The 18,821-nt window shown below is 38.1% G+C and overlaps 1 protein-coding gene across 10 annotated transcripts in view; it reads right to left on the reverse strand.

The window, feature by feature from the left end:
- Window positions 1–18,821, reverse strand: part of BTBD9 (BTB domain containing 9) — a 495,597-nt gene that overhangs the window by 431,513 nt on the left and 45,263 nt on the right. For all 10 annotated transcript variants that reach the window (XM_032141217.2, XM_058432661.1, XM_058432663.1 and 7 more), the window contains 4 exons: window positions 18,392–18,755; window positions 17,007–17,271; window positions 9,601–9,820; window positions 6,974–7,093 (listed from right to left, as the gene is read on the reverse strand). In XM_032141217.2, coding sequence (XP_031997108.1) covers window positions 6,974–7,093; window positions 9,601–9,820; window positions 17,007–17,271; window positions 18,392–18,755 — 969 coding nt within the window. The remainder of the gene's footprint in view (window positions 1–6,973; window positions 7,094–9,600; window positions 9,821–17,006; window positions 17,272–18,391; window positions 18,756–18,821) is intronic.

Raw genomic sequence — 18,821 nt, forward strand, 5'->3', positions numbered from 1 at the left:
GCAATGCTTCTTTTCTCATTTGTTTTATGTAGATCTATAGCACTGTGTAGGTACTATAATCTCATGAGAATAGGTGAAAAAAAAATTATGCTGTATCTATTGACACCAGGAATGCGGGGGGCCTAGAATGTATAGTAGCAATAAATGAGATTAAAATGCCATATACCAAAACACAGTAAAGTTAGAGTATTCATCTAATGAGGTCTCCCACAGTATACCAGCTACTCCCAAATAACATTCAATGTACACCAAAGAAAATATTTAGATGTTGTGTAAATATCTAAAACAATGGGCCAGGCATGGTGTCTCACACCTGTAATCCCAGCACTTTGTAAGGCTGAAGCAGTCAGATCGCTTGAGTCCAGGAGTTGAAGACCAGCCTGGGCAACATGGCAAGGCCCCATCTCTACTAAAAATAGAAACAACTAGCTGGGTGTGGTGACACATGCCTGTAGTCCCAGCTACTCAGGAGGGTGAGGTAGAAGAATCATTTGAGCCCAGGAGGCAGAGGTTGCAGTGAGCCAAGACTGCACTACTGCACTCCAGCCTGGGTGACAGAGCAAGCCCATCTAAAAAACAAAGAAACAATCACACACACACACACACACACACAACCAAAAACAAATAAAACAATGACCAGAAAATATCACCCCCTTCATCTCAGCTTAAAACACCTACACCCCATCTCTGGCCTTCTCTAACCACCCTATTTAAAATAATCCTTCTCCCTTGACCTCTGTTACTATCACAGTACCATCTTTGCAACACTTATAATTATGTGATGTGCTCTTATCATTTGTTTGTTTTAATCTGTTTCTCCCAAATTCCAAAAGCACAGAAACCTTGGCAATCTTCTTCAGTGTTGTGGCCTCAATATCAAGTACAACAATAGCATAAAGTAGGCGCTTATTTGTTGAATGGGTGAGTGACGAATGAATACATAAAATCTATTTCCTTAGCTGGTGAAGCATGCCTAAATTTCCTGTTGTAAATGAAAGTAGAACCATTCTAGTGAGATGTTTATCATCACTTACGGCCTCTAATGTGACTACAACAACCAGAAGACAGCCTAGCAGATGCTTTATGATACCCTTTCTTTTTTCTATGACACATATGGCACACACAATTTCTCATTCTAAGAAAAGAAGAAAAAGGAGGGAAGTGAACTACAATAATTAAAATACTTTCAGCAAGAACCAAAGAAATCAGTGGAACTGAGTAGGGTATATGCTAGAATCCAGCTCATGATAAATATGGCTGATCACATTAGGATTAGGATAGCAAGAAATGATTATTAAATAAATGACTTTAATCAACTGACTATCCCTACCTGAAAAGATCTATGCAAAATATCCTGACTGTATTAAATACTTAAGATATAAGGCTTTAAAAAAAAAAACAAGTTGTGGAAAAAAAAATATATATATATATACATAAAAGTTTAACATTCTTTAATATTAGAGTGAGGAATAATCTTCTAATCATAATACCAAGCCAGAAATCATTTCAAAGACTGACAGATTTGAATACATTTTTTAAAAAGTAAAATTCTATATGGCAAAAAGTACCAATAAAACACTAAAAATGCGTAACCAATTTCACATATGACAGGCAAAAGGATAATGTCATATATATATATGTATTGATACAAAGTTCTCACAAGACAAAAAGAAAAAGATAACTATCTCGGAAGAAAAATATGCAGAAGACAAAAACAGGCTTTTCATAAATAAGAAATTCACAAATGGCCAGTATTAAAAGATACTTTAACTCACCAATAAAGAAATTCAAAGTAAAATAGGACTTTTGTTTTAAACAAATTATATATTACATTAGCAAAATGGTGACAATGTTTGCATTGGTGAAGGTTCACAGAAAGGGGCATTTTTACATGCAATTGGTAGAAATTGAGTACAACATTTCCAGATGGCAAGTTTTATCAATATTTAAAATATATACATTATAACTTTATAATGAGAGATATTTCCATTTTGATAATTTTTTTAAAAAGGACATAAACCCAGTTTTGTATTAACCAAGTTCATCTCTCCTATGCCAGACTCTAAATTGTCAATTTACACCCATCTCAACACCCTGTCTGGCCTTGTCTCCAGTAAACAATGCTCCTAATCCTTCTCTAAACTCTGACCAGCCCCTGAGGTAAATACCTCTCCCACTTATGCTCTTGTTCCCTCTCTCAATGGGCATAACCTTGAGAACGTTGCTTTTAGCCCTGCTTTCTTCTCTCTCAACTCCCAGGTTTTAGACCAAGATCCCACTTGCAATTCCAGCCACCAGTCACATGCACACTTTGAATTCTACTTCTATCCATTCACACTCATGTTTTAAAGTTTTCTCATTTTTCAGCAATATTATATGGCTGCCAAATTAACAGCACCACGTTGAGGAATGGCTCAAAATTTTAAGAGCACCCCCAGAGTACTCAATATTCACCATTCATTACTAGTGTTTTCTGTTTAGTACTAGGCTCGATCATCTAAGAAAGCTGTGGAAAAGACTGGGAGAGAGTTTACCAGATAACCAAGAAGACAATTTGAAGGTTACAGATTATGGGTAATGCAGAAATTGCCTTTCCTGAGAAAGAAAGGGCTGATAAGACATAACATGGTTCTCAAGGCATATGAAAAATTGAACATAAATTGATGAGTCAGTTTTCTCCATCTCCAGTTAAAGGCTGAAGGGGATAACTGGTTTAAGCTTTTTGGCTACATAGAGCAATCCCCACTTAACTCACAAATATTCCTAAAACGAGTCCAGAAAGGCAAAGCGGACCATTGCCCTGCATTCATTATCATGGTTGGAATGTTCACACTGGCTTTGAAGCCTGATGTTATCTGCCATTAGATAACATTGACTATCTTGGTGAGGTGAATGCTGAATGAATTACATTTGATAAGACAGATGAATGGAAAATCTTATATATATTTTACCAATCAAAATATACGAAAACTCCTAGACATATACAAAGATAGGCCGGTTGTTAAGATAAAACTGTTTAAGGCATGTTTTGGACTGTATGTGTGGATTGGAAATACAAAAAAGTACCAAAAAAACTAGGGTCTTCAGAGGTTAGAGTGAGAGCCACCTCACAGTGAGAGCTACCGTGACCAACAAGGATGGCAGGGATGACTCTCTCTGAAGGTCAACCACCAGTCAGGAGTTTCCGAAATTAGGAAAAATAATAAAAATGACTGCCATTTATTGAGTCCCTCCTTTCTGCCAGAACTGTGCTCCATACATGTAAATGTGCTGTATCATCTAACTCTCACATCAAACCCCATGAAGAGGTGTTGGTATTCCTATTTTTTATGGATGCAGGTACTAGGGCTCAGAGAGGCACAATCTTAACACAACACAAATATGAGGTGAAACAAAGATTTGAGAAGGGCGCTACCTAACTCCACAGCCCATTGTTTTTCTACTACACAATTCTGATTTATATGCAGTTTAGCCTAAACTCAGAGAAAGGACAGGGTAACGTCAGATTTCCCATACATAAGGTATCATTTTTGTGAATGTATTAGATGTAATCTTTCATCAATGCATGACACTCACATTCTTCAGGAATAACCTCCAAATTCAGTTTCCTGAAGAAAAAACAAAGTAACCTTTGCAAACAGTTCAGAACCATTTACCATCACAGAGAATTTTCCAGCACTCATATATGTATTAATGAATACATTGATAAAAAGTCCCAAGGAATATATGCACATATTAATGTTCAATCTCTCTTCATTACATAGTCATTGCCTTGACACCATGAAACCTGTGCTAACATTTATATAGTACCTACTGCATACAAGGTCACAGTCTGAGCACTGTGCAAGAATAATAAAAGATTAGAATCCATACTGCCTGCCTCCAAGAGCTTGTAATTTTAGTATCAGAGGCAAGATAAACACCCAAAGGACACTAAAGAACAAAGCTGACATACAAACGTGCAAATTAACTAACATAATGCAAACTGAACACTTACGTGCTAAGGAAATAAAGAATTTATTTGCCCAGGACATGAACAGATACTTCTCAAAAGAAGACATTTATGCAGCCAAAAAACACATGAAGAAATGCTCATCATCACTGGCCATCAGAGAAATGCAAATCAAAACCACGGTGAGATACCATCTCACACCAGTTAGAATGGCCATCATTAAAAAAATCAGGAAACAACAGGTGCTGGAGAGGATGTGGAGAAATAGGAACACTTTTACACTGTTGGTGGGACTGTAAACTAGTTCAACCATTGTGGAAGTCAGTGTGGCGATTCCTCAGGGATCTAGAACTAGAAATACCATTTGACCCAGCCATCCCATTACTGGGTATATACCCAAAGGACTATAAATCATGCTGCTATAAAGACACATGCACACGTATGTTTATTGCGGCACTATTCACAATAGCAAAGACTTGGAACCAACCCAAATGTCCAACAACGATAGACTGGATTAAGAAAATGTGGCACATATACACCATGGAATACTATGCAGCCATAAAAAATGATGAGTTCATGTCCTTTGTAGGGACATGGATGAAACTGGAAAACATCATTCTCAGTAAACTATCGCAAGGACAAAAAACCAAACACCGCATGTTCTCACTCATAGGTGGGAATTGAACAATGAGAACTCATGGACACAGGAAGGGGAACATCGCACTCCGGGACTGTTGTGGGGTTGGGGGAGGGGAGAGGGACAGCATTAGGAGATATACCTAATGCTAAATGACGAGTTAATGGGTGCAGGAAATCAACATGGCACATGGATACATATGTAACAAACCTGCACATTGTGCACATGTACCCTAAAACCTAAAGTATAATAATAAAAAAAAAAAAAAAAAAGAATTTATTTGCCCAGTGAAGTTCTTGGAAGAAGTGTAGTTAGAACATTGTTTAGACAATAAATAATTGTGAAGATAAGAAACACCAAGACATCCTCAGTTAATCTACAGAGACATATTCTTAGGTTCATTTTTAAATACTATCAAAATCATAACCTAGTAAAAAAGACAGTTTACTAAAGAAAGTAGTAACTAATATAATAAAGTGGCTATAACTTTTAAAAAATTCTTATTAACATGGATATCAAGATTCTTTCCTTTTCTTGTTATCATTATCACTAACATCACTGTTGCTCATTTTTTTCAACCAGAATTGGGAGCTGGCTATACCAAGACAAAAACTGGCATCATGAATACAGCCAGTCTCTAAACACATTAACACTCTACCAACAAAGTCAAGGCCAGACAGGAAAGACAAAATAAGGAGAGTATAATAATGCTCGCTAATATATAAAGGTAAAGTACATTTTTTAAAAGCCAGAGATCATGATCAAAGGCACATGTTTCCATACACACAACAGGAGCTTTCAGGTGGGTAAAGCACACAGGCTGTCATGGCTGGTATTATTACATTCATGATGATTTGTTCTGGGAGTCATGTTCCTGTTGTTTCAAATTAAATGCAAACACACAGTCCTTCAGTCCATATCAGACGCTTTGTTATGCTGCCTGTGTTTTAATCAGATACAACAGTAATAACCCGAGTCAATGCAGACTCAATCTCCTCCTCCATGTGGGGGTCCCTCTGTCACTCTGGAAGGATCCCTAGGCAGCTCTGAGATACGGAATCTTCACTCAATTTCTTGTCCCTCTTATTTTAATCCATTCAAAACTCCTCTGATAAAAGAGCAACCGCTAGACCTGAGACACTTTAGTCTGTCTTTGGGGAAATGAAATTGATTTTCTTCATTTTCACACAAGAGGATCCCTGGGTAACAATATTGTGTCCGGTCATACCAATAAAAAAAAATGTAGGCAACGTTCTTTACTGTACCAGAGGCTGAATGGTTTTGTGAAGCTCCTTGGTGGAGGTAAAAATTCAGCCTTTTGCTGTTAGACCATAAGTTTCACAAGTATAAGAGTAACTTCTGACCAAGAGAGTAAGTGCTGTGGTGCCTTCCCATCTGCTCCCAATCAGCCACAGTGGGAGATCACATGGGTCATGGGTGAGGGGCCAGCTCCACATTCTCCATGGTGTACACTCACCATATCCCTTCCCTTTTCTTCCTGAGTGAACAAACTAATCACTTTCTACCTTTAATCTTTTGACTTTAAGGTAAAGAATATCTAAAGGCAATTTCCAGTGAGAAAACTACAGCAGAAAAAAGCAACAAAATTTCGGGGGCCTTTAACCACCTAAACAAATTCACTAATTTGTACAGGCTTTACAAAATTTCAGAAATTTTAAATGATGGATTATACCTAAAAGGAGAATATGAAATATTAAAACAGTAGCTTTTTGATACTTTTAAAAGACAACCATATCGAGGGCTGCAATACATAACAAAAATAAAAGCAGAGGTGCTCTGGCTGAAGAGAAGCTCTGAGCCTAGAGCCCCACTAGCTAAGCCTCATTTGCCCCAAATGCAACCCCACTTGAAACACCTGTTCTGTCAAACCCCATTTGTGAACCACTAACCTAGAGAAAAAAACAGATAACCAGAACATCCACACTGGCATTCAAAAATGTCCTCCAGCCCTGGCCGTTGCCAGGGAAGACTCCAGAAATACTTCTCATGGCTTTCATAAGAAGAATGCACCCCCTAACAATAATTCTGCTTTCAATGTATCACAATGAATATTACCATTCACTGTATAGCATGGAGTTTAAAAAGCATTCCACTTCTCAAATGTTCCCTGTCCCTTCTCATTCATTCACATGTGTACTACATATATATTATACAAGACATGTTGTATAAATAGTTCCACAACGCACTGTAAATATTAAGATGCATAATTTTCCATACTTTCCTAAGTTTTTTACTTGGGATATGTTTAGTAGTTGACATCCTGAAAAACTCTTTTTTCAAGATGAAAAATGCAGTTCTGCTTCTCAAAGTCCAAATCTCCTTATAGAAAAATAAAAATCATTTATTAACCAGTGAGAACTAACCTGCAGACACGGGCTGGAAAATATAATTTCTGCCAAGAACGACACAAATATTGTGAATGATCTATCACTCTGACCCAATCAAGTTCATCCATTGACACTTCAATGAAGTATGAGTAAGACCTGTGAATCAAAAGGAAAAAGCAGAAAAAAAATTACCACATTAAAATAACAATACAAAGCTATACTTTAATAAAGTGTTAAAAGGTACAAAAAATACAGAATTCACTAATTACATTTTCTACATAATCAAATTCTAATAACAAAAGAATGTTATTATAGCATTCGCCTACAACGCACTGAAATTCTCTCTCAGGTTGTCTGTCTGCTTTCTCAAATCATAAGCTGCTTAAGAGCAAAGGCCATCCTGTATTTATATTCATATCCCCAGGGTCCTACACAGTGCTTGGCACATCAGGCATGCAAGATATTTACTCCTTTTCAAACATGGTCAGCATGTCTCACCTATACCATATTAGAAGATAAATGATGCCACGAGAGAGAGAAAGGACAGAAAACGGAGAAGCAGGAAGTATGCTTTCTCCCTCTACCTTCCCTGGCCAGGGTGTTCGGCCACCCCTCTAAGGAAGCAAGTCAACTTGGAATGGTGCCCCCACCGAGGGCAGCTTATCTCCTGCCGCCTCCCAGTCTCCTACCCTCCCACATACAAGCTACCTGCAAAAAAATAAATGACACCAGTCAAGAGATAATGCGTATTTCGTGCAACTTAAAGCTTGCCAGCTGATAATCTAGCAGTAATGAAAACAGCCTATCATCCTCCCCTAGTCAGCTACTCTGAACCATTACATGCAGGTCCCATCCTGAACAAATCTATATTCCCCTGTCATAAGCCAAATTTAAATTTGAGATGCGGTTATTACTTGTACTGTAGTATCAACAGGAACAATCTTGCAAGATTTAGGTGACCATAAATGTCATCCTGCAACCCACAGTTGTGACCAGAAAAGGTCAGCTTATTTTGTGTCATCCCCTCATTTTCTTTGCTGTCCCCTCACTCTCATTCATTTTATCGCTCAGTCTCAAACTGGTTATAACCTTTTATTGAACTTCTCTGGGTTATCAGTAACGCAGGATATAATTTTACAACACGTCAGAATCTTTTTGGCTTAAGATTCTGAATTTTTCACCTTTGCTTAGAATGGTAACAATTTCTATAAGAAAAGAACTGTTATGTGGTAAAGTTAAATCCCCCGTGAATGTAATGAACATACTAACACAAAGTGGCCTATAAATATTTAACATCACAGAAACGATGACAACCACTTTGCCTCAAACATACTAAACTTTTCTTTTATTATTTTTATTATAACTTCACTATTAAATGAGTGAAATACGTAAAGCTTTTAGAACAGTGTCTACCACGTAAAAGTAATGAAAGTACTGCACATACATATTATTATTATACTGTTATTATTAATCAGAGACTCTTGGAAATGAGATATGTGGATTGGCTCCACTTTGCCAATTAAAAACATCAAATTATATCCAATAAGCTACATATCAGAAAATATATTCTTAATAAAAAGGAAACAGGAAAAGACAACCTGGGGATCTCACACATCATGCACATGGGAAATGCTGACTCCCACTTCATAAAGCTTCCCCTCATACTTGGCTCAAATGGCCTAAAAGGCCAGGGTGGTGGCAGTGGTGCTAACAGAAGAAACACACTACCTTGTAAGGTTTGCAGGGCATCATTGTCATTACTATTTAAGCCTTTCATGCCCAGATCTAAAGAGGCATAAGTGGGGCACAGTTTCTGGGTATGCAGGGTTTAGGTTTATGATAAACGGCAATGAAGGAAACAGTTCAGTTCTTGTCACTCATACTGCTCTGGTACTTCTGCCATTATGGTTGAACCTAGAAGCCACAGTGGGTGAAAGCCTCATAGTGGCTGGAAGAAAGGCAGAATTCTGAAGCCCCCAAGAAACTAAATGGGTTCCCAAACTGGAGTTCACTAAATTTTTTCACAAATTTCTTTTGTTTTGAGGATAATACTTATCTACACACTAAAAGACATTATTTCTCTTCACCATAGGGTAAAATGCATTTAAAAGGTTATAATATCCAAAACTAATGAATCAAGTAAATAATGTTAACTCATGGTAGAATACAAAACAACTACTAAAAATACATTTTAGAGGAATATTTTTTAAAGGGCAGAACGTTCACAGTGTATTAATTTAAAAGTAAAATTAGCTTTTTGTATATCTAATCTTCATTTTATAAAACTATGTTTGTGCAGGTTTCTGTTTTGTGTATGTGTCCATGCATAATTGAAAAAAATGCTAGATACATATGAAGATTAATAATGGATAATGATATTACTAGCAATTTTTATTTTCTTCTATGTGCTTTTCTATATTTTCTATGGTTTCTACAATAAACGCATATTTTTATAAGAAGAAACAAACAAAAAAGTGTATTTCTTTTAAAGAAATGTATCCTTTAACTCCTTCCCCAAAACCAACCTTCAAGAGATAGCAGAATGATCACCAAGAAATAAACATCTGTAAAATAAATAAATATCTGTAAAACAAAAGTAGATGACCACAAAGTTAAGTCATCTCAAACATAATGTCAGTTTCCAAGTCACGCTAATCACTTACCGGCTATCTCGGTCCCACAAGAGTATCCGTACGTGATTGATAATGGATGGCTGACCTAGCTTAATCTCGATGCCGGAACGGCAGTCATCATCAATTGGGTGCCTTGAAAATCCATGATCCAAATCATAATTTTGAGTATCACCATCTAACAAGGCTGATTTCAGCTCCCCCTTTACAACTTGGGCTCCATACTTCATAGTTGCAATGTTTTCTTCTGGTACTACAGTTCAAAATAGAAAAAGCAAGGTTAATGATTACTTATTAAGTTATTCTGTATTTTTTGAAAAAAATACAATTCTAGCATTCCAGTTTATTCTAGCTATCTGCATTTAAGAACGGCATAGACAAGTTTATTGGATAGAAAATACAGAACATCTATGAGGATTAAGACACCATTCAGAGGCCGGGTGCAGTGGCTCATGCTTGTAATCCCAGCACTTTGGGAGGCCGAGGTGGGTGGATCACTTGAGCCCAGGAGTTTGAGACCAGCCTGGGCAACATGGGAAGACCCTGTCCCTATTAAAAACAAACAAACAAAAAAACAGTGTTCAGAGTTTAAATGTAATGTTAGTATTACAACCACAAAGTGTTGAGACTAATGTTATTTTTCAGAAGTTAATAAAACTAGAAAAGGCATGTACTAGGACAAACAAATCGGCTCTGCTGAGTTCATTCTATTAGTAACTTTAATATCTACTAAACATGCAGGGCGCAGTGGCTCATGCCTGTAATCCCAGCACTTTGGGAGGCTGAGGCGGGTGGATCACCTGAGGTCAGGAGTTTGAGATCAGCCTGGGCAACACAGTAAAACCCCGTCTCAACTAAAAATACAAAATCAGCCGGGTGTGGTGGCACATGCCTATAATCCCAGCTACTCGGGAGGCTGAGGCAGGAGAATCGCTTGAACCTGGGAGGCAGAGGATGCGATGAGCTGAGATCGCACCATTGCACTCTAGCCCGGGCAACAAGAGTAAATCTCCGTCTCAAAAACAACAACAACAACAAAAAATCTACTAAACAAAAATAGCATGTAAGATGACCTGTACCTGCCATCTGGACTGAGGACAATGTATAAAAGCAAAGCAAACAGGTCAGAAATCTGTTAAAACAACAGAAAAAGAAAGGTTCCAATACAGCATAGCTGTTAGTCATATATGAATATGCTGAAATCAATTAATCTAGCTTATAAAACAAGATTGTTTAAAAGAAGATACCTTTTTTCTGCACTTGAGAATGTTTAAAAATGAAAATTGATAGTCTGTCATCAAAATCAGTATTATGGTTATTATTAAATCCCCTCCCCTCACCAACATTAGATTTATTAAGTACCAATTGTGCCTGAGACTCTGAAGTCCTCTATGTAAATTATGCTTCACAGATGTGGAACCTATCTTCCAGGTACTAACATTCTAAAACTGACACTCTCCATGGAAAGACAAGAGGCTGCAGAAAGATGTTAAGAGCTTGAAGAGTCAGAGATTAAACAGTGGCTCCACATTTAGCCAGGTGCATCACTTTGAAGAAGTTTCCCTCTCTCAATTTCCATTTCTCAATGGGGTGGGGGGGGGGGGGGGGAGAGCATATCTATCCCCCAGGTGTTTCTGTTTAAGAATTAAATGAGATGATGTTTGTAAAGCATATTATAAGCTCTACTCATATATATATATTTTCAACATATACAGCCATTACTATTAAGAAAACATATTAAAAAGCACATGATAAGAGAACTATGTAAGTTTACAGACTGTAAAAAAAATACCGAATTCTCACAGTACACATACATTTTGGTTGTGTGATTTGAATAGGGGAAAGTCTGAGCTATAATCAGGTTATTGGCAAAAAGATAGTAATTCATCATTGCAGATTTCTGGAAAAAATTTTTTTTAATTTCAAATGAAGATGAGTAAAGAGAGTGGCACCAGAAAAGAACAATACATTGCAGCTGAAAAATAGAAGTTTAAAATAGAAGAAAGACTGTAGCAACCCAGCAAAAATAAACAAAACATCCTAGTTATGCTTAACTTCTTACCATCAGAAGTTTAAGTGCTATCGATTTATAACTTTCTAAATTCTATTAGCGTGTGATAATCACTGATATTCTTCCTATTTAACAAATCTTCTATAATACATGATGTGCTAGACACTGTCCTAAGCACTTTGCAAATATTAATTCCTTTGACTTACTCCTCATAATAATCCTTTGAGTACAGTACTATTATTACATCCATTTCACAGATGAGAAGTGGAGGCAGAAAAAAGTTAGACAGACTTACTTGTCCCAGGCCACAGAGCCAGGAAGTGGCAGAGCTGAGATTAGAACCTAAGCGGTCTGCCTGCAGGGGCCCTGTTTTTAACAGAATATTCTGCTCCTTCCCTCTTGAAGGGTTTCTGATGAATGGCCATAACTTCTCCCTCTTTCTAACCCCCACTTCCCTCTAAGATTGCCTTAGACCCAGAGGAAAGAAACAAACAGTCTGATATAGGAAAAAAAAAATGTTAGACTTAAAGTGAAAAAAACCAAGCTTGAGATTCAGGCTCTATCATTCGCTCCCCTTGAGTAAGGCCTGTTAGTCTCTCTGAATCTGCTTTCTCATCTAAAAAGAATACTTTGTCCAACTGACCTCATGGGGTTACTGTAAAAATTACACTACAGATAATATATGCTAAAGTAACATATAAAGCACTCATTCAGTATTCAGTCAAAAGGCATTTTTCTGAGGACTCATTCTGTGCCAGGCACCATGCAAGGTATTGGGAAGAATTAGTGAACTCGACAGAGATAGGCCCTGCCCTCCTGACACCTCCAATCTAGAGAGGAAGTACTTCATAAGCAAGCAAGTAAACAAAAGCTTGAAATCCACGCTTTTCAGATATAAATGATGCATAACTACTTGGTAAAAATAAACATGTTTTGCCTTCTTGCTAGGCATAAAAAGCGGAGGTGCAAAGTCTGTTGCCGCTGATCCCTGGAACCATCTCCTGCAGTCCTGACACCACAAGTCAAAACTAAGCCAAAGGCTGGGCACAGTGGCTCATGCCTATAATCCCAGCACACTGAGAGGCCGAGGCAGGTGGATTGCCTGACAGGTCAGGAGTTGGAGACCAACCTGACCAACATGGTGAAACCCCGTCTCTACTAAAAATACAAAATTAGCCAGGTGTGGTGGCGTGAGCCTGGAATTCCAGCTACTTGGGAGGCTGAGACAGGAGAATCACTTGAACCCGGGAGGCGGAGGTTGTAATGAGGTGAGATCGTGCCACTGCACTCCAGCCTGGACGACACAGCCAAGACTCTATCTCAAAAACAAAAAATAAAAAAACTAGGCCAAAGACGGGAACATCAAGCTCTCAGATTTAGAACCTAATGCCACCTTTGGATTTTCTCTAAACATAAGTTTCTTCAACACTAAAACTTATGAAGGTAGGGGTAACATACCAGACACAAGAGTTTCAAGTGATTGTGACTAAAGTCTAAAATGGAAATGAAATTTCTACCACAAGTCTAAGTCTTCTTTTGAAGTTTATTTCAAGGGTACTTCAAAACTTTCCTAACCATTCTTGATACAGACAGATTCATTCCCTGAGAGTGTTTTTCACTTCAAAACAGAGAATATCTACACAAGTGGAAATTCTCTCATGGTAACTATATGAGTATCTCATTGGATAAAAATATAACTCCAAGAATTTTTCTGCAAAATCCATAATTAAGTGATGAATATAATAGGAAGAATCATCATAAGAAAATTCAAATCATAATAAAATAAATCAAACCATAAATATTCTTAGTGCCTATATCTGTCTATCAGTAGAGAAAAAAAAGCTCTTGAAAAAATACAAAGTGCTGGCCAGGTGCAGCGGCTCACGCCTGTAAACTCAGCACTTTGGGAAGCCGAGACAGGTGGATTACTTGAGTACAGGAGTTTGAGACCATCCTGGCCAACATGGCAAAACCCCATCTCTACTAAAAATACAAAAAATTAGCTGAGCGTGGTAGTATGTGTCTATAATCCCAGCTACCTGGGCAGCCACGGTAGGAGAATCACTTGAACCTGGGAGGTGGAGGCTGCAGTGAGCCTAGATCATGCCACTGCACTCCAGCCTGCATGACAGAGCAAGACTCTGTCTTGAAAACACAAAGTGATAAAGATTAAACAAGATAGTAGATAATCATACTTTTTTTACACATAATTTTTAATGCATTTTACAAGCATTAAGAAAAATATTAAGCTTTGAAGCTCTACAGCTAGGTAGAGATTGCTAATTATTAGAAGGAAAAATTAAGGAGAAATGAAGCAGAAAGTACCCCTAGCTACACAGTGCCAAAATCTGAGAGGAGTGTTGGGTTAATTACCTTGTGCTTTTCTTTCATTGCTTTATGTTCTTAATTATCTTTTATCGAACTCTCTATTACATGTAGGTTGACGTGGTCATTCGCCCCAGTGGATTATTTGGATCCAGACTTAGTTCTCTTCCCAAAGCAATCTACTTACCCAATTCTGTCACCTAAATCATTTTCTACTCCCCATCCCAACTTCCCTAGAAAATGTATGGATGCTCCCTTCCTGTGAATAATCCCCAAGAACTGCAGCATTACAAGTGACTTTCTTGACAATTCCTAACTTACCTTAACTTTACCTCCCCCTTTTTCCCACTCTCTGCAGGCCTCCTTTCCACATTTGACAGTACGGGCACTCAAAGACACCACAAAATGGGAATCAAAAAGAACCCAGGCAGAAGAATCTATGGAAGAGTATTTGCTTGGTGAGTCAGAAGACCAGCACTTTGGTTCCAGTTCTGGCATTGAATTCACTTGGTAATTTAGGTAAGTTACATAGATCACAGAGCTAAAAGGGACCTTCATCCTATTAAATAAAAAAAAAAAATCCTACGGTGCTTCCTATGTGCTGGTCACTGTACTAGACTCAGCCCTCCCGAGCTCACCATCTCAGGAGACAAGAGCACAAATAACAACACTACACACTCCCATGGAGGAATACTCATTAGAGATTATTTATACACCCCCTATTTACAGATGAGATTTTCTCTAGCATAATAAACTATAGTTGGGAAGATACAAATAGCATCTTCTATCTTTGAAGATACAAAGCCAAAGAGTTTTATTTATTTTACTTGTATTTTTTTAGAGACAGGGTCTTGCTCTGTCACCTAGGCTGGAGTGTGGTGGCACGATTATAGCTCATTGCAGCCTCAAACTACTGGGCTCAAGCAATTCTCCTGTCTCAGCTTCCCAAGCAGCTGGGACTACAGGCACGCACGATCACACCCAGCTCATTAAAAAAAAAATTTTTAGAGACTGCATCTCACTATACTGCCCAGGCTGATCTTGAATCCCTTGCCTCAAGTGGTCCTCCTGCCTTGGCCTCCCAAAGTGCTGGCACTACAGGTATGAGCCACTGCACCCAGCTCAAAGAGCTTTGAAAGTATTAAAGGTTCACTGTTACTATTACTGTCTTTATGTGATAGATGAGACAAATTTAAATTCTAGTTTAGAAGCCAGGGATGGATTCATTCAGCCACTCATTTGTCACTTGGAAAAACAAAAGTCTAGATTCAGGCACTGTGCTAGGTAGGTGCTTGAAAAACAAAGGCAAAACAACATAATTACATTGCTCAAAAAGCTCAACGTAGTATAAGAATCTAAGCAAACAAACCAAGAAATATAATATCACAGTTGCAAGCTCCCTCAGTCTGAGGAAACTACAGGGATAGGTACAGGGTAAACAGGACAGACTACACACACACACACACACACACACACACACACACACACACGCATATTTATGTGTTAACCAATAATGTAACTTAGCAGTCCTAGGAACAGATTGACTTTTTATTCAATAAAGATATCTTGAGGATAGAATTTGTGATATGCTTCCTACTATAAACATGCAGAAACAAGAAATTACTCTCTTTCCCCAAATCTAAAACCTGAGATATACAAAATGAAATATAACTCAGCCTTAACAAAAAAAGCACTAACTTTTTAGGATAGATAGAAATATCTCCACAGCTAAGACAAAGCTAAATGTTTGGCAGAGGTACAGGTAGTTCAAATATCCTAAGAAAAAAATATTCATTAAAAAGTTAATTCTCTTTCCCCAGCTGTATAGAAAAATGTTCATCATTATATACGCATAAAGCTAGTCTAAACTACCTTCCAGAAAGACCATCGCAGATAAGTTTAAAACACTGTTTGGATCTTTCTTTTTTTAAGGGGAAAAAAATCCCTGTAATTTGGTAAAAGCCTTAGAACATGCAGCTCTAAGAATTAAACTTTACAGTAACCAATGATAATAAATTCAAAGAAAAAGCATTTGTCTCTATAGCCCAGTCCCAAGATAAAACCTCTCTACACTTCATGAAAAGTCCCCAAAGACACAGAATCTACATCCAGGGAAGAACAACAACAACAAAACCAAATTCTGTCAATAACTTCAAAATAAACAGACCTATCTTTTCAAGTCATCAGACCAGGAACACTTCTCAAATTTTATATACTTTTTTCCCCTAACAGTGAAGAAATTTGATAAAAGAAAACAATGACATGAATGTTAAGATAACGTTTACTGGCCGGGCACGGTGGCTCACGCCTGTAATCCCAGCACTTTGGGAGGCTGAGGCAGGTGGATCACCTGAGGTCAGGAGTTCAAGACCAGCTTGGCCAACCTGGTAAAACCCTGTCTCTACTAAAAATACAAAAATTAGCCAGGCGGCCGGACGCGGTGGCTCAAGCCTGTAATCCCAGCACTTTGGGAGGCCGAGGCAGGCGGATCACGAGGTCAGGAGATCGAGACCATCCTGGCTAACACGGTGAAACCCCGTCTCTACTAAAACTACAAAAATTAGCCGAGCATGGTGGCGGGTGCCTGTAATCCCAGCTACTCAGGAGGCTGAGGCAGGAGAATCGCTTGAACCTGGGAGGCGAGGTTGCAGTGAGCCACGATTGCACCTTCCACTCCAGCCTGGGCAACAAGAGTGAAACTCCATCGCAAAAAAAAAAAAAAAGAATCTCCATGTTCATGGTACCCAAAATAATAAGTACATAGCATGTACTCAGTATTTATTTGATGGAGGAAGGAAGAAAAGGTCTTAACATGAGAAGCAGCTTTTTAGGAAAGTGTCCATTTCTGACATTCTGGGGAGCAGTTGAGAAATCTGTCCAGGAATGGCAAGAAATACCTATTTGGGGGTCTACAAAGGCTAATCAATTTCAGGAGGAATTAACAGGAAAATGACAGGGGAAGACATTCCATAGGCTAGCTGTTTATAAATGTACATATTTCATGTACACCTGCACTATACGGTTCTGTAGTAGCTTTGCGGTTTTAACGGCATGAGAGGCACACCAAGCTTCTTGGTTGAATTTAGGATAGATAGGTACTTACTGAGCATGCCTCTATAATTGAGGTCCATATCCCGGCTCTCAGATCGCACTTTAATGGCATCCAGGATGGCATCAGGAGACAACAGTCCTGAAGGCCTCACAACATTCAGAAGCTCTGTGAGGCTCATGAGAGGTAAACGCACAGCCTGCATGATTTCAGCATGATTCTCCTTTGAATTGTGCTTACACCAGTTTAATAAGGCTAGGAAAATATCTTTTTCAGGAGCTGCAAATGAATCTCTTAACACGATGTTTAAAAGTGCTGTCTGAAAAGGATAAAAAGGTAAAATTCCAGTTACATGAAGTTCAACCACTGCATGATCAATCAGTAAAAGTTTACAGGACAAGTATAACTTAGCCAATTAACTCTTTTTGACCCTCTCCTTCCCTTATGCTTTGTGCCACATATTCTCCTACTCATGGCTGTGTAAACAACCAGGATGGTAGCACCTTTCTTTTATGCTCAGGTATCTTGTACCACTACATCAAACATTTAATCTTTCCAAACACATCTGCATTCACCTTTTTTAAAACAGCAAAAAGAAAAATGCCAAAGTGAAAAGCTGTCAATACATTCAGATTCTTCAAGAGAGTGTACATTGTTAAGTTAGAAAGATATATTTGGCATCTAAAATTCAAATTTTCTTCCACAGTATTACTTCACTACCATATTTTTGGCTCTCAGATCTCCAAACTCATCTCCAGGAACAATGTTGAAACCCTCAAAGATCATTGTCTTTAAAAATTAAGTAGAAAAAAATGAAATAGGATAACACAGATCTTAATTTACACTCAAATCAAGATATGTAGCTTTTCAATAGGTTTTTCTCATTAGAAATATCCAGGTTCTAGAAGGAACACAACAAGGGAAATGGAGAGACAATCACCATCCAGAGTTCAAAGGAAGATTTGAGCAAAACAGTTTTACTCTAGCTATAATATTGAATTTTAAGCCAGCGAAAAAAGCAGGGACTTAAAGACATCAAATGATGCATCAGATCTCCTCTATGAATTTATCTGCTTGCTCTAAGGAATTATTAGTCACACTCTCTGTCAGAGAAAAACAAAACCAAAAGGTAGTATGCAATACCAAAAAGGACCCTATTTGATTGTCACTACCTTGAAAACAACCACACAGTGGCACAGTCTCTTTTGCACATAAAACTTATCTGAAGAACCTTAAAAGAAAACACAACCAACCAGCCCCTCTCTTTTATGATCTAGAGTCCTGGTAGCTAGATGCAAGTGGCTAGACTAGATAACCAATGATAACTCTATGATACCAATGACTTTTTTTATTATTCTTAGTCCATTGCTATACTTCTACAGTATAGGCATAAATAAAACAATGCATGCCTATAAATTACTTGTAGACAAATGACACACCTTAGAAAGGGAGAGGAAACCTTCACTTGAGAGGACTTCCTGAGCATTCCTGTCCATAAACATGCAGCACATACAAGTTAACTTGGGAAGTGAGTAGAGACTGGCAACATCAAAAGTCATGCAGACATTCTGAATGTTAAGTATGGTGCAGAGATACTCAGAGGTAGAATCCTCTAGCTCTGGAAATCCATATTTATGAGCCAGGCTCAAAAAGTCCAGCAGCACCTCCTCCTTCTCATCTGTCAGCGTTGCCCGCCCAGTGTAGATATATTTGAGTAGCATTGTGAATGCTTCTGCAGTGGTGTCTTGGAGAGGAATTTCTGCTTCAGGCTGAGACTCTCGCATTCCACCATACAATAATGCTCTGCACATCAGGGAAGAAACACATGAAGAAACCCTCAAATAGGATTTGCTACAAAATATTGGAAAT

Source organism: Hylobates moloch, unplaced genomic scaffold (assembly GCF_009828535.3).
Source record: "Hylobates moloch isolate HMO894 unplaced genomic scaffold, HMol_V3 SCAFFOLD_20, whole genome shotgun sequence".
NCBI classification, from domain to species: domain Eukaryota; kingdom Metazoa; phylum Chordata; class Mammalia; order Primates; family Hylobatidae; genus Hylobates; species Hylobates moloch.